Source organism: Mirounga angustirostris, unplaced genomic scaffold (genome assembly GCF_029215605.1).
Source record: "Mirounga angustirostris isolate CCGP_5_RB_7025 unplaced genomic scaffold, mMirAng1.0.hap1 SCAF_3, whole genome shotgun sequence".
Classification (NCBI taxonomy): domain Eukaryota; kingdom Metazoa; phylum Chordata; class Mammalia; order Carnivora; family Phocidae; genus Mirounga; species Mirounga angustirostris.
In genome coordinates, this window is record NW_026991711.1 from 14,829,205 (window position 1) to 14,854,520 (window position 25,316).

The 25,316-nt window shown below is 37.2% G+C and overlaps 1 protein-coding gene and 1 long non-coding RNA gene across 5 annotated transcripts in view; one reads left to right on the plus strand and one right to left on the minus strand.

Moving 5' to 3' along the window:
* The window catches only part of UGGT2 (UDP-glucose glycoprotein glucosyltransferase 2), a 178,558-nt gene that overhangs the window by 138,565 nt on the left and 14,677 nt on the right, over window positions 1-25,316 (plus strand). For 3 of the 4 annotated variants that reach the window (XM_064585944.1, XM_064585946.1, XM_064585945.1), the window contains 10 exons: window positions 577-760; window positions 3,806-3,964; window positions 4,318-4,403; window positions 6,084-6,204; window positions 11,369-11,454; window positions 13,250-13,348; window positions 15,100-15,184; window positions 18,431-18,613; window positions 20,634-20,794; window positions 21,429-21,543. In XM_064585944.1, coding sequence (XP_064442014.1) covers window positions 577-760; window positions 3,806-3,964; window positions 4,318-4,403; window positions 6,084-6,204; window positions 11,369-11,454; window positions 13,250-13,348; window positions 15,100-15,184; window positions 18,431-18,613; window positions 20,634-20,794; window positions 21,429-21,543 — 1,279 coding nt within the window. The remainder of the gene's footprint in view (window positions 1-576; window positions 761-3,805; window positions 3,965-4,317; window positions 4,404-6,083; window positions 6,205-11,368; window positions 11,455-13,249; window positions 13,349-15,099; window positions 15,185-18,430; window positions 18,614-20,633; window positions 20,795-21,428; window positions 21,544-25,316) is intronic. The other variant, XM_045869607.1, reaches the window with a different exon arrangement.
* LOC135363819 (uncharacterized) lies at window positions 671-25,311 on the minus strand. The gene is made up of 4 exons (XR_010409946.1): window positions 25,178-25,311; window positions 19,512-19,730; window positions 974-1,176; window positions 671-780 (listed from the first exon to the last, which is right to left on the minus strand). It is a non-coding gene; the product is annotated as an uncharacterized LOC135363819 (long non-coding RNA).

The following is a 25,316-nucleotide window of genomic DNA, read 5'->3' on the forward strand; positions in this document are numbered from 1 at the left end:
CCTCCCCTGGGGAGGGGCTGGAGCTGACTACAGCACAGCTGACACCTTGACTGCTGTCTCCAAATAGTGAAAGTCACGATTCTTTATAGTAATAAAGCTAATTCTTCATTGGGGGATAAGGCCAAAATACACTAAAGCTCTGTTAATAAGCAGCTGTTTTCAACTCAGTCCTGTTTTTAACTGAACTTTTACCAGAATTTTAATTTGCTTGCATTTAATTGCTTTCTGGTTATCATTTCTCTTCATATGATTAGTGGTGCTAGGATCCAATAAAATGGCTGAAAAATGGACCATGGTCAAATCTGAAGAAGGATCAGTGAGCAAATACAGATCATAAACTAGCAGAACAGACATAAGTCAGTATATGTTAAAGGCATTCTAATCGTGTTCATTAAGGAATAATTAACAAGGATATATAATATCCTATAGTAGATGATTGTCTACTGTTTATAAGCATTAACTCTTCTGCAGTATAGTGTGTTTTGGTTTTTTTAACGTGAGACTTTTTGGTCATGTTTACAGAAGAAACCTCAATTTTGGTCACAGTATGTATTTTTATTTATGTTCTTTTGACAGCTTTTATCGTTTTGTTCTGGAACCAGAGCTGGTGTTAGTGGCTAATGGCATTACTGGACCCGTGGCAACATTCTTGGATATCCCTGAAGCGCCCCTTCTAACCCTCAACATGATTACTCCTGAAGGCTGGTTGGTTGAAACAGTGCACAGCAACTGTGACCTTGATAATATTCACCTCAAGGATGTAAGTGCTCCTGGAAAGTCCTGTCAGGAAAGAGGAAAAGGGCAAATTACAGGGTGCCTGGAACTGCAGCAAGAGTGTGATCATGCTGTGGCTGCTTGCACGGTTGTCTTCCTTATGGTTCTAGGTCCTGATCCAGTCTTTCCTTTGATTTTTGAGTTGCTCTAACTTCCAAATTCAGCTTCCCAAGTTTCCCACATTCCTGGATGCTCTCACCTGCTTTATGGTTTCAGCCCCCTGGTTCACAGGCGCTCCTCTAAGATGAACAATGTAGAGAATACAGAGATGGATGCACAGCAACTTAGAACGACACCGTGAAATACCTGTTTTGCCCTTGAGGTTTTGTTTTTAACTCTGAAAGGAGCAGTTTCATCTCAAGCTCTTGTTTTGCCCCACAACTCATGGCCAGAGAAAGCAGCCTGAAAAGGTAGAAAGCAGGGAACAGTGCCCACTCAGAGCTGCAGGCTGGGTGCTCTGCTTCCCAACCCCTGCTCTCCCTACCTGCCCTCTACCCCACTTCTCTCCATCCCCACCCCCACTCTGCCCCAGCCCCCCTCTACCCCATCCCCTGCATCTCCACCCCCACCACCCTCCACCCCACCCCTCTTCATCCCCACCCCTCTCCATCCCCACCTCTCCCACCACCCCCCTAAGTCGAACAGTCAAAAATCCACATATAACTTTTGACCCCCCAGCCAAAAAATTAACTAATGATAGCCTACTGTTGACAAGAAGTCTTACTGATAACATAAGCAGTCAATCAATACCTTTTATATGTATTATATATTGTACTCTTAATACTTAATTTTTTAAATTCTTAAAGTAAGCTGAAGAAGAGAAGACATAATGAAAATTCTTATAAAGAAGAGAAAATACATTTACAGTACTGTCCTGTATCAAAAAAAAAACCTGCGTGTAAGTGGGCCCGTGCTGTTCAGGGGTCAGCTGTAATTTAGACACCCATTGCCAATGTAATTGTTAAAGAACTCCTATTTTAGGGGCACTTGGGTGGCTGGGTTGGTTAAGCAACTGCCTTCGGCTCAGGTCATGATCCCAGGGTCCTGGGATCAACCCCACATCGGGCTCCCTGCTCAGCGGGAAGCCTGCTTCTCCCTCTCCCACTCCCCCTGCTTGTGTTCCCTCTCTCGCTGTCTCTCTCTCTCTCTCTCTCTCTCTCTCTGTGTCAAATAAATAAATAAAATCTTTAAAAAATAAAAAACTCCTATTTTAGCACCATAGATAATTGTTAATAAACCCAAATGATAATCTTTATAATTAAACTTCCACTTCTTTTAAAGGAAGAAGCTAACTTCTTTACTATTTAGCCACAGAACAATACAATAAACACTTCTGTTAGAGATATTAATATGCACCCAAAGTTCTACTTGAAAGGTATTAAATTCATGTCTCATATCAACAGTTAATATTTAGAACAGATAATTAAATATATAAAGGAGATGTAAACATCACAAAAAATCACAAATTCCCATCCTTGCTAAAAATAAACCTTGATAATAGGAATGAATTTAACTTAAATTACCTTTATGAAACAACAATAAACTTAAAATATTCACTAGAAAGAACTCTTTGAAAAACAAATTGGGCTATTTGGTGTTGTGGTTTGAGTAAATCCACAGAATTGATGTCTGTTATACAATCCTATAGGGATGAGAGAAAGTTTCACATTAAAATAAAATAAAGGTTTTATTAGTCACAACCTGATGGAACATATTTGGGCTCTGCCCTAATATCTAATTTATAAGGAAAAATATATAAGCTTCATGACCACTGTGGGGTATAGTTCCCTTGTCTGTAAAATGAAGGAGTTGAACTAGATGAGCTCTACAACTTTTTTCTAACTTGTAATATTCTCACATTCTGAGACTGTCTCGTGTGAATGTTTCCATCCACGCATGCACACAGTGCTGTGAGCACTGGGAACAAGAGTCAGTGAAGTATATGAACCTCATTACTAGGCTAGTAAGAGTTCAACAGCTGATTCAGAACCCAGCTGAAGTTGAAACAAGCACTGTTGTCAAAGAAGGTACTTACTTCTTGTTCTTAAGAATTGGACTTAAGAGAGAAATGCTACATACACAAGGGTTATAATTATTTCTGTAGTAATTACAAAGAAAAACAGCTATACAATATAGAATATTTTCAAATACTTTATAGCCTAAACACATTTAAAAAGTGTCAAAACCTCATAATGAAATAAGATACAGATAACATCACTGTCTTATCTGTTCAACAAAATTACCAAACTATGTAAAAATCACTTACCATTGGATTTATTCTTGTGTTTACTTATGTTTTTCATATGAAGTGGAGAAAAAGTGTTATCCCTAAAATATTAGGACATTTGCAATAGAGGAAAAGCTGGAAACAACTGGAATGCCCAGCCATTTAAAAGGATGTTTGTAGAGACAGGGACATGTTCATAGAAAACTATACTTAATGAAAAAGCAGTATACATTCTTAGAAAAAAAATGTATGGAAACGAGAAAAAGAAATCAGTGTGTTATGTATAGGAATGTTTAGTCTACGGTGATTTCTGTTTTTCTTCTTTTCCACATTTTTTTATTTGCTAATCTTTTTTTGATGAGCATATATTATTTTGAGCACAAACATTAATTTTTTTAAATTACAAGAAAGGTGATGGATGTTGATAGGTTGGCTTTTTTGCCAGATCTGAAGGAGCTCTAGGGCAACAACCAATGAAGCAGATTCTTTGAGGAGTTTCCCATCTCACTCTGCCTTGAAGAGATCTTCAAATACTACAACTTTATGACCTCTTTCCTGCTTGTGATAATGGTGCATATATCATGAGGCTGGAGTAGAGCTGATGTCATGGGACAGGAAAAAAAAAAAAACTCATCCTGAGTTTTGGTCTTTAAGAAATTGATTCAACTATTAAGTCATTCATATAAAAGACTTGACGTTGCCCCCACAGTAAATTGGCTAATATTAAAATAATTACATTTATTTATTAGAAAATTTGTATGATGAGAGTTACTAATACCAAAACAATGACCTATTTTCCCACAGATTGAGAGAACTGTTACAGCAGAATATGAACTAGAATATCTACTACTTGAAGGACATTGCTTTGATACAATGACAGAACAGCCTCCTCGGGGCCTGCAGTTTACACTGGGCACAAAAAATAAACCTGTTGTGGTTGATACAATAGTGATGGCCAATCTTGTAAGTATTATACATACTTAATCAATTGTATTTAATTACACATTTTGGTGAAATCCTCTTAAGTTTCCCTAATAATAAGATGAAATCGATTTTGTCCTGCTATTGCTGAACAGCTCCCAGAAAACAAAATTGAATCCTTAAATAAGGTAATTAAATAAAACAAAAATGAAGGGAATCATACTTTCATGATGTGTTATTCAGGGTATTGCAAAATCTCCCTTTTGGAATTCATTTATAGATTTTATTCACTCCAGTTAGGTAACACTCTCTTGAGTCATTCATGTATAATCGTTTTTGAACAATTGGATGTTTTTAGTCCTATAGCTATCATCATATTTTTCTCATCCTAAAAGGGATATTTTCAATTAAAAGCAAACCCAGGTGCTTGGATTCTGAAATTACGTGAAGGAAAATCTGAAGATATTTATCAAATAGTTGGGTGAGTTATATAAACCACTTTAAAGTTTTTATGTGTAAATTAAGTTTTTAGTCTTTTGGATAAGAAATGAGAGGCAGGGTGATTTATTTTTCCTCTACAAAAATTTAAATGATTTTTATATTTAGAATTCCCAGAAAAATAGGTGTGTGTCCTTTTATAAAAAATATAATCCTTCCTGAGATGTAGTGAATCCTTTCATTTTGAGGTAAATGGCTTTTACTGAGATACGATCTTCTTTGAAATCTCATTGAGTATATAAATTATTTGAATTCTCCCCCTTTTTTCTGCATTAATTCTTTCTAAGTGAAGTCCATGTCTTCTGCTTGCTTGCTTAGCTTGTTCCCTTCATTTAAGCTGCTGACTGTACTCATGTATGCAATGAGTTTTAGTTGCTTAGCTTTACTTAGAAAGATCAAACGGTGCAGTTGGGAAGATCCAGGCTACCTGGGCTGTTTGGATCTAGGATAATTGTACCCTCCTCAAAGGATGATTATATGGATCAAATGAGTCAACATCTCTAAAGTGCTTGAAATGATGCCTGAAATAGAGTAAGAGTGTTCATCACTACTACCTCTACCATCTGGTTGGATGGAAGGAGTTTGCTTTAGATCTTGTGTGGGTCTAGCTACAGTGTGTGTGACCAGGGTCTGTCCTACTCTCGCTGGACAGTGGATTCAATGGCTGAAGTTGCTGATGCCCTTGAGCAACATTTACGACTGGAAGCTCTTGAAAAATTTAAGAAATTTGACATTACTAGTACATAAGTTGGAACCCTTTTTATTTCCTAGTGGTAACTGGTGGGTGTGGGTGTGCCTTCTACTTTGGTTTAACCACTTCAGCTGGGGGGTTGGATGAAAGGGGTCAAAGGCATGTGTTAGTCAGCATAGTCCTATAACCCCTCAGAATTTCCTTTTAGGAAAGTATTCAGGTGTGTTGTGAATCTGACTAAACTCAAAGTATCTACTAATTTGACCTCTGATTGCATTCCCTCTTTGACAAAATTCGACTCTCTTGTAAATGTTTTTAACAGTATTTTATGTATTTTTCTATACATAGAATGGTATCAAAAATTATTGGTCAGAGCTGTCATATTTGATTAAGCAGTTTTGAAAATCAGACAATGAAATATGTTATAATATAAAATAGAAATATTCAAGTGATGCAGGTGACCATCATAGACACATTTTCAGTCTTACAGGTTTAACAATATACTTCAAATTTTGGTATTTGAAAATGGCTGCTGAATATTGAAAAGTTGTTGGACGGTATAGAATTCCTTAGATTATGATATATAACAACTTATTTTAAAGTCTCAAAAACATTTCATATTTTAATTATCATTGTAATATATCAAAGACATGATAGATTTGACTTTTGTGATAATCTTGGTATATAGTAGCAAAGATAAGCAATAATTTGAGCTTGCTCAGTGATTAGGCAATATTGAATTTAGTGAGTAACTTTTGTACAATATTAATTTGTATTAAGTTAAAATTGGATAATTTTGAAAATTGTAGTGTATTATAGTATATCTTAATTGACTGTAGAAACAGCAAATATATATACACAGTGATCTTACGCTTATGCTTATTGCAAAATGAATTCTGTTATTTATACCATCATAATTACATGTCTTTTCTGGAGCTGATTATGGACATTTACATGTTTTTCTGCTTTTAGGCATGAAGGAACTGACTCTCAACCAGACCAGGGAGATGTCATTGTTGTGATAAACAGCTTCAAGAGCAAAATACTGGAAGTACAAGTGTGTGAGGCAGAAGCTCTTGCTGTTTTGTTCCTAGTATTAAGAATTATCTTTTTTGCCCTTAATTGATTAATATTATTTTACAACTAATTTTGCAATTTTACTACCTAAAATGTTATATTGGAATTCTGGCATGAAAGGTAGAAGAGGATTAAGTTCATGAAGGGAAGGCAGAGAGCTTGAAGATAAAAGAAAAGGAACAACGTTTTCTAAGTTAGGATGTGTCTGTTATATCTACTGTATCTATAGCCAACCAGATAGCGTTACAAATTAGGCTCTAGAGATGAGCTCAGGAACACAGGTTGAAAAGTTAGCCTTGAAAAGAAAAAGTGATGTTTCTTTCCTTTACCCCCCACCCCACCCCCCCAAAAATGGAAGAGAGTGAGAGAGAAGAGGAGTTTTTAATGATGGCAGATTTATTCCTTTGGACCAACTTACCACTCACCTTCTTAAAACTAGTAAAAATGTTGGGTGTTTTTGAAACATCTTAAAAGCAATGAGGAGCTGACAGTAACAAAATAATAAGGATAACAAGGAACTACAAAACCAAAATTAAAGGGAAAATAAGATCCTAATGAAGTAAGCAAGCACAGAATCTTCTCTTGTCCTGAGAACATTTGTCCATCCTGGTACACCTGAACTATCATTTTGATTTAATTTGCAGGGTGATGGGGACAGAAAGTAAATCCCTGGACCCATATAAAGTGGGTAATCTGTTAGAAGACCCTTTCAGCAATAAGCTGGCTGTAGCTTCAGGGTAAGGATGAACCCTAGTAAATTATTCCACACAGTCTTTTAGCCCAAATTTGTTCCATGCAAGTAGTCCAGGAAACTCTGAGCCTTGAATTTGCACTATACCAGTTCCAGATTGATGAGGTTGTATAGGGCCAAATTCCTATACGTCTCTGGAATAAGATTACTGTATCCAAATACATAGAGAAAACCAGCTGAAACAACAGAAAGCAAACATATAAACACTCTCTATATTAGAATTATTGACACTCCGAAACAACTGTGCTTACAATATTTAAAGAAATAAAAGACAAGCTTGAAAACAATTCAGGGAACAGAAAACTATAAAAAATGCATATCTGATATTTTTTAAAGTGGAACTTCTGAAACTGAGAGATACAATAACCCAAATTAAGAATTCGATGGATGACTTTTACATGGCTAAGGAGAGAATTAGTGAATTGGAAGATAGACTAGAAAAAGTATTCCTAATGCAACAGGGACATTAAAAAAAGAGGATAATGCAGCAGAGAGCATAAAAGGCATAGAGAATAGAGTGAGAAATTAAAGATTCCAGGATTGCACTGAACCTGGCTCCACCACTCTCTAGCTGTGTGACCTTGGACAGATTGCTTAGCCTCTTTCTGTCTCATTTTCCTCATTTATAAATTGTGATTAATAATGGAACCTACCTTACATGTCTGTTATAAGGATAAGATAGTTCAGTTTGTAAAGTGCTTTGTGAGTATTGAATAATTAAAATCATTTTAAGTGGAGTTCCAGACAAAGGTGAAAGAGTGTGAGGTAAATGTAACATGGTGTGTCAACTATACTCACATTATAAAAAAAAAAAAAAGGGGGCGCCTGGGTGGCTCAGTCGTTAAGCGTCTGCCTTCAGCTCAGGTCATGATCCCAGGGTCCTGGGATCAAGCCCCGCATTGGGCTCCCTGCTCTGCGGGAAGCCTGTTTCTCCTTCTCCCACTCCCCCTGCTTGTGTTCCCTCTCTTGCTGTGTCTCTCTCTGTTAAATAAATAAATAAAATCTTCTATAAAAAAAAGATATTTAATATTTGAAGCAATAATGGCTGAGAATTTTCATGAATTGATGAAAGATACCAATTTACATGTTCAAGAAGTCCAATGATTCCCAAGCAAGATAATTAAAAGAAAATTTACACCTATACTCTGGTAAAACTGCAGAAAACCAAAGGGAAAAATCTTGAGAGTAATCAGAGAAAAAAGGAAAAATTACCTTCAAAGAGCTATAGATAGTCTGATCATTGATTTCTCAGCAGTAAGAATGAAAGCCAGAAGATACTGGCTTTAGGACAAATATGAATTTAATTTCTAAGATAACCACTAAAAGAATAGAAAGAAAGCATAATGCCATAAAGAGGAAAAATGGAATAAAATAAATTAATATAAATGGAATAAGAAAAAAGAAAGAATATATGGGATATAAAGGAAGCAAAATAATAAGTTAGAATTTAACTCAATTATGTTAAATGTAAATGGACTAAATGTTCTAATTAAAAGACAAAAACTGTCATATTGGGTTTTTGTTTTAATTACAACTATGTGTTGTTTGCAGAAAGAACACCTAATACATAAGAATACAACTTTAGGGTGAAGATGAAAATAAAACTCAAGAGTGGCAAAAGTATTGTAGGCCAATACTAAGCTAAAGAAAATTTGCATAGCTATACTAATACCAGAGATTAAATTAGACAACATTACTAAAGATAAAGAAGGTCATTTTACATATATGAGGCAGAAATAGAATTACAAAGAGAAATTTAAAATTTTCTATCATGCTGGGATATTTTTAAAAATTTTTTTATTTGAGAGGGAGCACACATGCAACGGTGGGGGGAGGGGCAGAGGGAGAGAATCTCAAGCAGACTCCTCACTGAGCGTGGAGCCTGATGCAGGGCTCAATCTCTGAGATCATGACCTGAGCTGAAATCAAGAGTCAGACATTTAACTGACTGAGCCACCCAGGCGCTCCTGGGATATTTTTAATACCTGTCTCTCAGTACTTGATATAACAAGCTGACCAAAAAATCAAGAGATAGAGAAGATGTGAACAGATTAGAAATTCTGACCTAGACACATATAGAACACAACACCCAGTATCACCAAATGAGCAGTCTTTCAAATACACAGGAAATGTTGATAAAAATTAGCTTTACATTTAGTTGAAAGCAAGTTTCAGTACATTTCAGAAGAATGAAATCGTACAGAGTACATTCTCTATCTACAATGCAGTAAAGTAGAAATTAATTTCCACGTACAACTAAGAAATACTATGTGGTTGTAATTTCTAAGATCCAATAACAATAGGCCACCAAAGCTCACACCTTACGTATTGCCCGGATTCTAAACTACTGTATCACCAAATTTTACCTTGCATCCCACATCATAACCTGTTCCTAATCACCTTTATCCTGTGATCAGTTATACATGTTGCTTCACATTTATCTTGATTCTCTTTCTCCTGTATTGACCTTGATTTTCTTTCTCAATAGTAACATAGTCTCTCCTTGAATACATTTCTTTCTGGCCATTTCAGATGAAAAACCCCATGAAATCCAGACCAGCTACTTAAGATACTAAGGTCCAAGCCCTGTAGGAACAGTATTCCAGATAGTCCTGTAAACAGGAGAGAAACACCATTTCTGCCGGGCTGGGCGCAGGAAAGAACATATCCATCTTTGAGCTATTTTGACCATTGAAAAGCTACTTAAGTTCTCTTGAGCTGAATTTTTTCACTCTGTGTATTGGCTCTAATTTGGCTTGTTGGTCTGTAGTACAGAGCAGTTTGAACTCTTTGACCATAGCCACCAAATCTTTGAGGGTAAAAATCATGCCCTACCTGAGTCAGACCTTCTGCAGCCCAACCACCTAGGTCTTTCAGTTGATTTTAATAACATAGTTTTATCTTCTCACTGTCCATCTCTCACAATTACATAGAAAAAAAGGAGCAGAAAAGACAACGTTAAGGATCAGCCCATCAACCCCAGCAGCCCATGAATAGGAATTCCCACATTGAAAGAACAGAAAATGGAGGAGGGAAGATATTTCACAGATAAGAGAAAAATATTCAGTCAAAAGGGTCCACAGATTAGCATGAGTAAAAAATGGCCCCCATGAGATCCTAATAAGTATCAAGGAGGAAAAGCAGGTCACAGCCATAGAATGACACCAGCATTAGCATCGGACTTTTCATTTTCAAGATGGATGTTACAAGACAGCAAAACAAAGCCTTTAGTGTTCTGAGAATTATTTTGAAGCTAGGATTCTTTAGCCAAATTCTTAAACACAAAGACAAAGTTATTTTCTGAAGAGTGAAGATGGAGAAAAATTATTTTCACACCCCTTCTTGAAGGTGTTTGCAAGCACAATGAGGATGAAGACCAAGAAAGAGGAAGATAGGTATTTTGAGAAACTGTGAATTAATCTGAAAACCAACACAAAGAAAGCCTTGAAAGAAATAGGCAGTTAATTGTTGAGCTCCAAGAAAAATATCTGCAAGAAGACAGGAATTCCATACAATGACCATGAATAATAAACTGGAAAATATTAGATGTATGGTAAAGAAGAAATTTATCTCACCACAAGAAAAAATAAATGCAATAAAATTCTAAGGAAAAGTGTTTGTCTATTGAAGGAATGTGAGAAAGCAGAATCCATTTGAAATACCGAGAGTCTCTCATGAGAGGCACAGTGGTCACGTTACTGTCACTACACAGAGGTAATCCAGTGCTGGTGGCCTTGCAGACTCTTCAGTGAATAATATTTACATTGTCACAATAAGCACTGTCTACTGACTTTCAAGTTGTAGAATAAACATAGCAAAGTGCTGAAGTTATAATTAGGTTTTACCAAAATAAATGTAGATATTATCTGTATTTACAATGCTAAAGTAAAAGTTGAACTAATGTAAGGCAGGAGGTGGAGGGAAAAGGTAGAAATATTAGTATCCTTATCTTACAGAGTATACAAGAGAAACTTGAAGTTGTTGGAGCAAAAAAATATATATTTATGTATTTGAAGCTACAAAGACACTCAGTGGAACTAATGATAATGATATTACTGCCAAAACTTCCAAAGAGAGGAAGAGTGATATAAGTGAGCTACTCCTCTGTCATCACAGAGAATGAAAAAGGTCTAAACCCTGTGGTTCTAGATATGCTAGTAGATAATGTCTGAAGTTGATAAATCAGTAATTACAAGTTTATAAGCACATTATTTAGTAGTATGGAGGTAACCACCAAAAGAACTACCAGCAAGAGGTTGACCTGATGATTGAAACCAGATTGTGTCTGTTACGTACTTCCCTGGCTCTGTCATTGCACCTGTCTTAGATTTACAGGGGTCACCTTGCCCTGTGTGTTTCACTTTCTAACCACGTGGCATAATATTTAAAGCTGCACAGTTCTAAGACTTTCCTTTACCATGCTATCTAGGTGCAAAAAAAGCCAGACAAAATTAAGGAGGATATCCTTACTGATAAGGAAGAAAAGAAAAAAGGAATATGGGATTCCATTAAAAGGTAATTACTAGTGAATGTTTTAACCTATAACGATAGATCCATCAGGAATCTAGTATGTGGCAGGCCTGCAGATTGTAAACATCTAAGTAAAGCACAGATCCTCTCCTCTTGTGGGATGAGATCGGTACATAAATATTACTAAAACAGGATAGGAAACTAGAACTGTAAGACAGCTGAGAGTAAGGTGCTCTGTGAACCCTGGGAGCAAAAGGCTGTTTCTAGTGAGGAGGAACCTCCAGAAAGATTCCGTAGAGAAGTATGTGGTTAAGATGTGCTCTGAAGGAGGAACAGGATCTCAGAAGTTGGAGATGGAGCGAAGTTATGAAGTCAAAAAGATTGAGTATGTTCATAGGAACAGAAAGTAGCCCAGCTTAGCTGAGACACTGGGACATTGAATATAATAGGGAATCTATAAATTAGGTTGGGGCCTATATTAGTTAATCAAAACAGGACTATATTGGCTCGCATGTGGAGAGTCCAGGAGTAGAGCTGGCTTTGGGCATTCAGGTGATGTGGTCTAGAAATTATTCCTCCATGTCTTAGTTCTATTCTCTGTGCCTCCTTCATTTTCAGATAAAGTTTTAGAAGAAAAAGTTTGCCATCTCCAGTGGGAAGAGATTGGTTCTTTCCATAAAGTCCCAGGCTGACTCATTGGTCCACTTGTTAGCTATTTGTCCCAAATGGGGGTCACTGTAATTCTGACCGTGCTTGGGTCATATGCCTACCTCCAGAGCCAGTGAGAGGGCCTGTCCCACTAGACCTCACAGAATGAAAGTGGAGGAGGAATACTAGGTTATTGTTACTAGACATATAAAGGATGTTAGGTGAGCAAAAACAAAAGCTGTGTGCTGTAGATCCACATGGTAGAGAACTTTGAAAGTCCGTTTCAGAGATCTAAGCTTCACGTGACTTATGATGGAGAACCAGTGATCATTTTTATCAAGGGTAAGAAATAGATTCAACAACCTAGGCAGATTTTATTTTGCCAATCAGAAGCACTCCCATCATTTAGGATTGTGCCCAGTTTAGGCCTCTTTCTGTAGTTGACTTCTTGTTTGATAAGAATGGTGTTCCTATTCCTTTATGTACATTGAACTGTTACTGATTGAGAAGGGCTCAAGCCCCTTCATTTTGAGATCATTTGGAGAGTAGGTATGTTTGGGAGGATAATGAAGCAGAATGTGGGCATTTTAAAGGGTATTGTCCATTAGCTTCCATTAAAACCAGAGGGTGGAGACAAGAATGAATACAGATGACCATCAAACAACAGCACAGCCACTAAGTCTACAGAAGGTACCAGAAGCAGATACTGCTGTGTTAGAAAAGGAGAAGGTGTGCATTTGGGACAGTAACTCCTCCGGTCACATGAGTATTGTGTATAATATAATGCTTTCACTTTTTTATCCTAAGTTTTATCAGCTCAGAGTATCAACTGTGTTTTTCTTATCTGGGAAATTACAATAAGAAAAGATTTGAAAAATGCTGTCATACAATTCCTATTTGGCAAAATATATCTGTAGTGATTATAAGTTTATTTTGTTCCAAATTTTAGTCATTCTAAATATCTGTGCATATAAAAATGAAAATTTTAATTGAATAAAATTTTTACCTAGGAAGAAAAACAATTTTACATTATGAATACCCCAAATAAAAGATTCGGTCACTTTTGTATATGAGATGGGGCTTATTTTGAGAGGCTTCCCTAATTTTATTGCATATTAAATTTAGTATTTAGGTATGTACAGTTTGTAAATCCATATTAAGAAACTCTCAATCACTACTTTCTTATTCCAAGTTTCACAAGAAGTTTGCATAAAGAAAAAGACAAAAAGGAAGCAGATGTTCTAAACATATTTTCAGTTGCTTCTGGCCATTTATATGAACGCTTTTTAAGGTAGGTATATATTTTTATCTAATGCTTTGAAAAGTAATACATGGTTCAAAAGGAATTTCAAAAGTTCAGAAGAATAAAAGAATGTACAGTGAAAAAGTCCACCTGTTTTCTTATTACCCAGTCTCCTTCCAACAGGAAACTAGTATTATTATTTTCATATCTTGCCAAAGATACATGTAAATAAGCAACTATATTTTCTTCATTTTTAACTTCTTTTACTTAAGTAGTAACAAAATTTATGTTGTTCTGCACCTTGCTTTTTTCTTTCTTTTTTAAAGATTGAGAGAGAGAGCGAGAGAGCGAGCGTGCATGAGCAAGTCGGGGGAGGAGCAGAGGGAGAGGGAGAGAATCTCAAGCAGACTCCCCACTGAGCATGGAGCCAGATGTGGGGCTTGATCTCGTGACCCTGAGATTACCTAAAAATATAAGAGCAATATATATATATATATATATATATATATTTTTTTTTTTTTTTTTAAGATTTTATTCACTTAGCGTGAGCAGGGGGAGAGGTAGAGTGAGAGGGAAAGAGAGAATCTCAAGCAGGCTCCAGGCTGCAATGCGGGGCTTGATCCCATGACCCGAAAATCATGACCTGCACTGTAATCAAGAGCTGGATGCTTAACCGACTGGGCTACCCCAGTACACCAAGCAGTATATTTTTAAAACACAGTGAGGGGCGCCTGGGTGGCTCAGTTGGTTCAGCATCTGCCTTCAGCTCAGGTCATGATTGAGCCCCATTTCAGGCTCCCCACTCATGGGGAGCCTGCTTCTCCCTCTCCTCCCCACTTACGCTCTCTCTTGCTATCTCTCTCTCTCTCTCAAATAAATAAAATCTTTTTTAAAAAATAAAATGACATACGGGCGCCTGGGTGGCTCAGATGGTTAAGCGTCTGCCTTCGGCTCAGGTCATGATCCCGGGATCCTGGGATCGAGTCCTGCGTCGGGCTCCCTGCTAGGCGGGAGCCTGCTTCTCCCTCTTCCGCTGCCTCTGCCTCTCTCTCTCTCTGACTCTCATGAATTTAAAAAAATTAAAAAAAATAAAATAAAATGAAATACAGTGACATTTCATGAGTTTGATTAGAATGCTGCTGTTCTGTATGGCTAGGAAATGAACATATGTTATAAGTGAGGAAAAGTATATATAGTAAATTTCCCTTTTCTGGTGAGGAAATTCCTTATTTTATAGAAAACATGGGTGGGATAAGAGGAGAAAAGCTTAATTCCAAACTACAAAGGGCTATTTTTTTAACTTTGTATATAGAAGGATATCCGAGAATCCCTCAAAAATACTTGAAAATGTGTTGATATTTTAACATGGAAATTTAGATACATCTGTATCTTCTCTAGTCAGAGATCTAGCATAGCAAGACAAGTGACCTGTCCAGTGAATTTACTAACACAGGTTATTCAGCTCTTGGAGTTTTGTACACCTGATATTAATGACATAGTAAAAGAATGGAGATTGGAGTGTAGTTCAACTAAACAAGACTATTTCAGAGTCAATTGGAAAAAATGAAAAGCAATCCGTTTATTCTGCATGGTATGTGTGTGTATGTTTGTATGTATATATCCTTACACATTACATACTTGATGAGGAACCATAATTTGTGAAGGTCCTTCAGTCTATTTCTCCACAATTCATAGTGAATATCTTTAAGTAATTATATATATATAATAATTAAAAGCCTTAGAAAAAGCAGGGTGAACTCCTATTGTTAACTCACTGGGTTTAACGTTCCTTTATACAGAATTATGATGCTTTCTGTTTTACGTAACACCAAAACACCCGTGAAATTCTGGTTTCTAAAAAATTATCTCTCACCAACATTTAAAGTAAGTACATTAATCTTTATTATAGAATGGTTCAATGTTTGAATAGTAAATTCTTTATATCATTGTAAGTTCACATAATTTCAGAATGAGTCTTTTTAAATTACTATTTTTAATCAATTTTTAAAACTTCGATATTCACTATTCTTTTATCTAAAGAAAAATTCTATGCTGTTTTTATTTAAAGAAGTGTTTAAAAGGACAGAAAGAGATGGTTTATTTTAAACTAAGCTCAAAATCAGAAAGATTAGTGCTATTTCATAATATGAAATGAATATAATTAAATAATTAAATAAAATTTGGCAATGAAAGATATGCACAGATTGTCAATAAAAAGAATTAGGTTCTGTCATAATTTTACAAAGATAGGCTGGAACAGTAGTATCTGGAGAATATGAACACTGTACCATAGGAAATAGTTTGATAATCCTGAGAATAAAAAGGATCTTTTATCTTTGTGCAGCACGGTGATTGCTGTGCTGATGGTTTGGGTACTACATTTAAAATGAGGCATTTTATCTTGGGAGTTTTCAGATGGTCAACCACTGTTACCCTTTACTCAGCCTCACACTCCTGCCACAAGGTGTACCATATGTCTCCCTATTCTCATGACAGATTCATCAAATTTCATGTAAGTTAGGGTCTCATTCAGTAGCAGTTCAAAGGAGTTTTCTTTTTCTAATCCAAAACCAGTGGTAAAAGCAGAAATAAGACTAGCCAGCCATGTTTTTATTCCTATTGCCAGCACATTGCTAAGTGCTTTACCTACATTATTTAGTTGCTCTTTATAAAGTTCTATTCCCAGAAAACCAAGACTCAGAAATTACATAACCGGCCTATACAGCTGGGAGGTATCCAAGCCCACCCTTAGGTTCAGAGACTAACTAGAAGGACTCACAGAACTAAGATAGCCATTATACTCCCAGTTACAGTTTATTACAGCAAAACAATACAGATTAAAATGAGCAAGGCAAAGAGATGCATGTGCATAGGGCAGGGTTCAGGGGAGACTGGACCAAGAGCTTCCAGCTGGCCTGTCCCAGTGGAGTTGGCAGACAGAGCTTATTTCTCCCAGTAAATGTAACAATATACGTGGAGGGTTGCCAGTTAGGGAAGCTCACTCAGACTTTGGTGTCCAGACTTTTTACTGGGGGTTGGCCACATAGACCCACCTGACTGCCACGTGGCTGACCTTCGCCTACAGCCCCCCAGAGGTTGAGCTGATACCTTGTGGCTCAGAGTCCCAGCTGTTAAGTCGCATTGTTAGCATAGACTATTTGGTGTGGCCCAAGGCAGGACAGGGCAAGGGTAGAGTTACCTCCCAGGAGTGCAGGGCAAAGGGCCCAACCTTTCTTTGAACAAGATTTGTCCTTTAAAGCCCAGGCCTGAGATCAAACAGCTAATTAGGAACATAGCTGAGATCTGATCCCAAGCATCCTGTCCTCAAAGCCCAGGTGCTTAACCCTATGTCACATCCTCTCCCGCCACCTCCACCAAGAGTGCCACCTCGCATGCTCATTTAGCAGAAGACAACCGAAAAAGAACCTATAAATACAAACAAGAAGTCATACTAGTTTGTTACCAAATTTTTGATGTTATCCTACTAGGCAAACACTGCATGCTGGGATTAATTCTACATAAACTGAGCTAGTACAATCTGAAGATTCTCTTAGCAGGCAGTGATACCATTCAGTAGAAATACATGCTGTGCCTGCATAAAGTTCTTGTTCTACCATGTGGCCAAAAGTAATAGCATATCTGAAATAATATTTTTTTTCTTTTGGGAATTTCGTTCCTTTCCCGCAAAATGTTTATCTTTTTGAAATCTTTCAGTGAAGTACAATGTGTACAAATCATAAGTGTGCAGCTTTGATGAATTTTTACAAAGTTAAAACACCTATGTAACCAGCAGTCCTATACAGAAATTACTAGTACCCTAGATCCTTTCCTTCCAGTTTTCAAAACATCTCTCTCTCTTCCTTCAAATCTTTGATGAATTATATACCTACTTAGGGAATAATCCTTTTCTGACTGCACAATCTGAAATTACAGTCCCTTCTGATTTTTCACTCTGCTTTCCTCCCTTTTACTTTTCCCCTAGCACTATGTTCTATAGATGACTTACTCTTTCATTTATTTTCTACCTACCACCTCTAAAATGTAAGCCTTATGAAGGCCATGATTTATATCTGTTTTGTTCACTTCTGTATCCCTAGGCCCTAAAATAGTGCCTAGCACCTAGTGCATGCTCAGTGAAAATATTAATGCATATTTGCTGATTAGAGAGCTTTTCTACTTTCTCCTAATACATACATATATTTTTTAGTTTTGAAATCAAAACAATGATTATCAGCAACCATTCTAGCCATAATTGCAGCATTTCAATTCACAGATAAAACCAGTGCTTACACTAAGGAACGTAATTTAAATCTATACTGTTCTTACAAAAGCAGGAAGAAAATTAAACTAGGTGTATAACCAGCAACAAGCTACAAATGAGAACTGAGAAGGAAAAAGCGAATTCTCTGTTTGCTAACCCATCTCCCTCCCCACCCCCACCTTTACCACTCTCCCTCTCAGTTTGGGGCTCGTGAACCAAACTTAGCCAACAGTGCATTTCATTAACTGCTCTGCTTTAAACAGAATAAGATACTCTAAGTCTGTAAGACTATGCACCAAATACCAAACATCCAGAACCATAATGACTACCCTGTATTTTTAATTCTTGAATTAAATAGGTCATAAATCTCAAACATGAAACTCATGTAGAAAACCTAACTTATCACTTTACAACTCATTTTATGGGTTTTTGCACTCCCTCTTCCTGTTGTGTCTGTCTGAGGAGCCAGCATGTTGACATACACACAAACTGTGTGACGCATCGGTGTTCCAAGATCCAGACGCTTCTCCTTGTATAGTCAGGCTTTCTCAAGTCAAACACTGGTAGTAAAAACTAGGGGAACATTTTTTTTACTTAATAAACTTGCTATTCAAAATGGTGTACCTATTTTTTAATGTCAGTGGATTATATAGTTTCATGTATACTTGTATTTTTATATTTGTCAGCATTTCCATATTCCTCATTAGTAGGTATAAGTTGTAGAAGTAGTTTAGGCATTTTACCAAGTCATTTGTAACAATTTATAGTAAACTCTGCTTTTTAAAATGTTGATTTTTTTCTCTAAAACAAAAACTACTTCCTCTTCCTTGAACATATTCTTTGATTTGTGTGTATGTGTATGTTTTTAGGAAGTCATTCCCCCCATGGCTGAGGAGTATGGATTCCAGTATGAACTAGTGCAGTATAGATGGCCCAGCTGGCTTCATCAGCAGACTGAAAAACAGAGGATCATTTGGGGTTACAAAATTCTTTTCCTCGATGTCCTTTTTCCTCTAGCGGTGGACAAAATCATTTTTGTTGATGCTGACCAGGTAATAAGATTAACTGTTGTTTTTAGTAGTACTTAAACTTTTTCTGCACTTCTGTTTGAGTGTAGGGCTCAGTTTATATTGCTGGTGTTCATTATTATCTTTGTTGCCATGCTACATAAAAATATACAACATACATAAGGAAAGCATCTTTAAAACAAAACAAAACAAAACAAAACTGTCAGAATTCCAGGGGAAAATCAAATGTTGTATCGCAAGAAGTACCATTTACTATTTAGGACATTGCAGTTTTCTCTCTGAAATAGTAGTTTTTTAATTTTGGTAATTAAAAAATAAGTACTGATACTAGTCACAATAAAAGTAGTCTGAGTTCCTATGAATATGAGCTACTTATTTAAAATGAGCTATTTCTTCTTGCTGAAAAAATTAACGATTACAGACATCTCTCCTTTCCTTCTGAACCTCCCACGGTATTCGTGGGCACTAGCCAAATCCTCCTCATTCTACCACTTAAGGGGGAAGAAAGTCCCAAATTTGGCCCCTAAAAGCCATTATAGTACTCAGCTTTCAAAATTTATATATCCAAAAATTATGACTTTTCCCCTTCCCTTCCTTGCATGCCTTTGTAATCATTAATGGGAAAAAATATTTGAAAAATACGCAGAATTTTTAAGAACAGTAAAATGTAAATAGTAACATTATATAAATTAAGTGTACAAGTTAGTACAATTTCTATTTAGGGCAAAAAGTATATTTTTCAAATCCTATATTAGGATTTACTTACATTGTAAACTTTTAGTATTTTTGTAGTATTTTTCAAAGTGATAAATATGAAACATTATAATTAAAAACTAAGAAAACAGGCAAATGTAATGAACTAGGCACTTCCAAACATACCATCTAACATAAAATATATTTCTCCTATCTTCCCCCAACTTACATAGTGATATTTTCCAGCAGGCCTGAATCTGTTAAAAAATGCTCCTGGGTGGTGCAGTTGGTTGAGCATCCAACTCTTGGTTTCAGCTCAGGTCATGGTCTCAGGGTCATGGGATCGAGCCCTGCATCAGGCTCAGCATGGAATCTGCTTGGGATTCTTTTCCTCCCCCTCTGCCCCTTCCCCTGCTTGTGCTTGCTCTCTCTCTTAAATAAATAAAATCTTAAAAAAAAAAAAAAAAAAAGGAACTTACTGTTATTTCGTTAAAGCCATTGAGGGTAACCAAGAGGTTTTTATCATTCAGACTAATATTTGCCAATATTACAATAATAGAGATTTATCATAAAATGATTTTGAATTATTAATCTATACCTTGATAAACTAAGATTGATGTACTTGTGAAATATTTCATCTCTTCCCAAAATACATTTTGTTTAAACTATCTTGATTAAAGTGGTGTAACAAGGGGCCCCTGGGTGGCTCTGACTTCAGCTCAGGTCATGATCTCAGGATCCTGGGATCAAGCTCTGTGTCGGTCTCTGCACTTGGCAGGGAATCTGCTTGTCCCTCTCCCTTTCTGCCCCTCCCCCACTCATGCTCTCTCTGTCAAATACTCTCTGTCAAATAAAATCTTTAAAAAAAAATAAAATGACATAACAAACTATTCTTATTAATGAGTAAGACCACTGTTGTATAGACTAGGCATATACATTTTAGGTTTATTTTCATTTTTTTTTTTAAAGATTTTATTTTATTTGAGTGAGAGAGAGAGAGAGAGCCCAAGCAGGGGGAGGGGCAGAGAGAGAAGCAGACTCCCCGCTGAGCAGGGAGCCCAACTTGGGGCTCTATCCTGGGACTCCAGGATCATGACCTGGGCTGAAGGCAGACGCTTAGCCACCTGAGCCACCCAGGCACCCTGGTTTCTTTTCACCTGTAAGAACAAGAGAAAAAGGAACTTAGTAAACTCACTACCACTTGAAAGAGCTGTGAGAAAAACACAATTCTCTTTATTTCTACAATCAGGTGATGATTTGAGATTCACATAAAAAGGACTTATTATATTATAACAACATAATATTATATTATTTTATAGTCTTCATCAGAGAAACTATTTTAATTATTTAGATTGTGAGACATGACCTAAAAGAACTCCGAGATTTCGATCTGGGTGGAGCACCTTATGGGTATACTCCATTTTGTGATAGCCGCACTGAAATGGATGGATATCGTTTCTGGAAAAAAGGATACTGGGCATCACATCTTTTAAGAAGGAAATACCATATCAGGTAAGAAAATTTATATTCTTACTTTTTAGTAACTAAATAACTTACTGGATCACAATATTCAGTTTTCTTAGAAATCAGACAGTAATGGCAACCAGTTAGTGTTTATGGCATGACAGTCACTCTTACAAGACTTCACATGTATTAACTCATAAAATCCCTATGACAGCCTTCTGAGATACCGTTATCCGGATACCATTTAACAGATGTGGAAACCACAGCATGCAGCATTCATGTGACTTTCCCAGGCTTACACTGTTAGTGCATAGCTGAGCCGGCAGTTAAACCCAAGTAATAGGACTCAAGTGAGAGGCTCCTCACCACTACAGAATAAACTGGTTTGTTACATAGCACAATGAGCATACTGTCTTCAAAACTGTTGTTTTGTAGAGCCATGACTTTCATGGTATCTTGGAAAAACTTGAGGTGACTCTACGAGGGTATGGATCCTAACAGTATTATAACAAAGTTCAGACCCCTCGGAAACAGCGTGGACATGGGGAGAAAATTTATGAAAGGATTCATCATTATTAGACCCAGGGAGATCTAAAGTCAGTCCCATTACTGTGGACCGTCACTGGGGGAGAGTAAAAGTACGTGAACAACATGGGCCACCACAGACTCTTCACTTTTGCAGCGCCTTGTATGTGGTGGATCTCAAGAAGTTCAGGAGAATTGCAGCAGGAGACAGGCTCCGGGGCCAGTACCAAGCTCTCAGTCAAGATCCAAACAGCCTTTCAAACCTCGATCAGGTAGGTAGAATGTTCATAGACATGGATCCAGACTGCTCCAGTTCCCTTCCTGTAGACTTCAAAATCTGACATTTTCAGCCTCTTTCTCCCCTTGGTACAATTTTGTATTAGATATCTCATCTGTCTTGACTTACATACTATTTTTCACTTTCAGCTCAACATTTTCAAAACTAATCATATTTTACCTTCACTTTTCCATCCTTAGGCCTCTTCATCCCACCACATGCCCTGGCTCACTTACCGTACCTTTTTCTTACTCACTTCCATCATCAGTTAAATATGTCTCTGTCTCCGATCTTTTTTTTTTTTTTTTTTTTAAGATTTTATTTATTTATTTATTTGAGAGAGAGAAAGAGAAACAGCATGAGAGGGGATAGGGTAAGAGGGAGAAGCAGGCTCCCCGCCAAGCCGGGAGCCCGATGCGGGACTCGATTCCAGGACTCCAGGATCATGACCTGAGCCGAAGGCAGTCGCTTAACCAACTGAGCCACCCAGGCACCCTCTGTCTCCGATCTTTAAGACAAACTCCCTTCGTCCTGCGTCCCAAATGGCTACTGCCTTACATTTTGTTTTACCTAATAGATAAACACCTTTTTTCTCAATATCCAACTAATTTCTAGAGTTACTTAACCTAATGATATGACCCAGATCTCCCAGAATTATGGGGATAACAAACACAGCTTCCCCAAGAGGGTCACTGGGAGTGAGGATAAGCAGGATCACTTCTTTGCTCCCTGGACCCATGTCATTTTTCCATGTGGTAACACAGCACCATATAATGGTTGGTGATTTAGAATATAATGCTGCACCCCACTCTTGCAGGGTATTGTCTCCAAAAATCATTCTATTGCTTTGTCAGGCCAGCAGCTTCTGGGTGATGTAGTATGAGATGGGACCTTGGGATCTCTTGGTCATGTGCCCCCTGCCAGGCTTCCTTTCCTTGCTATCAAGTAGGTCTGTTGGTCTACTGCAATATTAAATGGAATCCTCTCTCAGTGGGATAGCTCTGTAAGCCCTTGGATAATGGTGCTAAGTCTCTGTGAGCAGGAAAGGCAAACCCATACACAGAACATCTGTATATTTCAATTCAGAAGAATCTATGTTTCCTAGTTAGTTAGAAAGAGTCTAATCTAGTCAGCAACTTAAAAGACACAACCTACCAAAATGCACTCAAAATGAAATAGTCTGAATAGTCCTATGTCAGTTGAGGAAACTGAGTTTAGTTTAAATCTCCATGCCCAGATACCTTCATTAGTGAATTCTACCAAACATTAAAGAAAAAATACCAATTCTACTCATTCTGCAAAGCTAACATTCCCTTGACTTCAAGACCATACAAAGACATTACAAGAAAGGAAAATTACAGACTGACATCCTACATGAACAGATGTAAAAATCCTTAATAAAAATCTCAGGAAACCAAATCCAGCAATATATAAAAGAGACCCTGTATCATAACTAAATGGACTTTATCCCTGGGTTCATTCCATTTTAGAATACCAGTCAGTGTAGGGCGCCTGGATGGCTCAGTTGGTTAAGCGACTGCCTTCGGCTCAGGTCATGATCCTGGAGTCCCGGGATCGAGTCCCACATCGGGCTCCCTGCTCGGCGGGGAGTCTGCTTCTCCCTCTGACCCTCCTCTCTCTCATTCTCTCTGTCTCAAATAAATAAATAAAAATCTTTAAAAAAAAAAAAAAAAGAATACCAGTCAGTGTAATTCACTATATCAACAAACCAAAAAATAGAAAAACCATATGATCAGCTTAATACAAAAGAGCATTTGATATATTCCAATATCCATTCCTAATAAAAACTCTCAGCAAACTAGGACAAGAAGGGAACTTCCTCAGCCTGATAAAGGACACCTATGAGGGGCACCTGGGTGACTTTGGTTGAACATCTAACTCTTGGTTTTGGCTCAGGTCATGATCTCGCGGACGTGGGATTAAGCCCCACATCAGGCTCCATGCTCAGTGCAGAGTCTGCTTCAGATTCTTTCTCCCTCTCCCTCTGCTTTTTCCCCCTATTGTGCTCACTGTTTCTCTCTCTCTCTCTCTCAAATAAATAAAATCTTTTAAAAAAAGACACCTATGAAAAACCTGTAGCTAACATACTTAATGGTGAAATACTGAATACTCTCCCCTTAAGATCAGGAACAAAGAAAAGATATCTACTCATCATTTCTATTTAGTCTGTAGTAGAGGTACTAGATAGTACAGCAAGGCAAGAAGAATAAAAGGCATTGGATTGGCAAGGAATAAGTAACTTTTTTTCAGACAGAATCATCTATGTAGACAATCCTCTATAATCTACTAAAAAGTTATATGGAGTCAATAATTATATTTAGTAATACTGCAGATATAAGATCAATATATGAAAATCAATTCTGTATTTCTATTTACTAGCAACAGTTGGAGATTGAAACTAAAAAGACAATATTATTTCTAATAGCATTTTTAAAATTACGTTCATATAGAAATGCAGTAGACCCGAAATAGCCAAAACAGCTTGAAGAAGAACAGAGTTTGAAGACTTATTTTGCCTGATTTCAAGACTTGCTATAAAGCTAATGTTTGGTGTAAAAATAGATAATTCTAATCCATAAATAGGAATAGAGATTCCAGAAATAACCCACACATGTCAACAGTTGACTTTTGACAGAGGTGTGAAGGCAGTGCAGTGGAGAAAGGACAGCCTTCTAAACAAATGGCGCTGGAAGAATTAGACATCCACGTCTAATTCAAGACAAACACTGCCATCCATAACACATGCCACGTGGAAAAACTAACTCAAAACACATCATAGATCTTAAAGACATAATGTAAAACTATAAAACTTTTAGAAGATAGGAGAAAATAAGTCTCTGTGGCCTTTGTTTATGCAGATGTTTTTAGACCCGTTAAAAGTGTGATTCACATAAGAAAATAATTGACAAATATATAAAAGACCTCTTAAAACTTATTAATAAGGGGTGCCTGTGTGGCTCAATCATTGGGCATCTGCCTTCAGCTCAGGTCATGATCCCAGGGTCCTGGGATCGAGCCCCGCATCGGGCTCCCTGCTAGGCGAGAAGCCTGCTTCTCCCTCTCCCACTCTCCCTGCTTGTGTTCCCTCTCTCGCTGTGTCTCTCTCTGTCGAATAAATAAATAAAATCTTAAAAAAAAAAAAAACTCATTAATAAGAAAACCATCTCATTTTAAAAAATCAGATTTTAACAGACCCTTCACCAAAGATGATGACCAAGTGGCAATAAGTCCATGGAGAGATGCTGAAGATCATTAGTCATTAGGGAAATGAGAATTAAAACTACAATGAACTGTTCCACACACTATTAGAATGGTTGATATTAAAAAGACTGACCACACTAAGTGTTGACAAGGATGCAGAGCGGCTAGAACTCACATACACTGCTGACAAGCAGGTAAAATGCTGTAGCCGTTTTGGAAAACAGTTGGCAGTTTCTTATGAATTTGAATTTACACCTACCCTATGACCAGTCATTCTACTTCAAGGGAAATAAAAGCATATGTCTATACAAAGACTTGTGCATGAATAGTTGTAAGCAGCTTTATTTGGAAAATCCAAATTCTGCAACAACCCTATATTCATTATCTATCACTCCCTAACGGCTTACCTGAAAACATAACCGCTTGCAATAACACAGTTTCGGTGGGCCAGGAATCTGGGCCTGACGTAGCTGGTGTTCTGCTCCACAGTCTCTCACGAGGCTGGAATCATTGTGGACCCAGGGATGGCCATCTCCTCCGAAGACT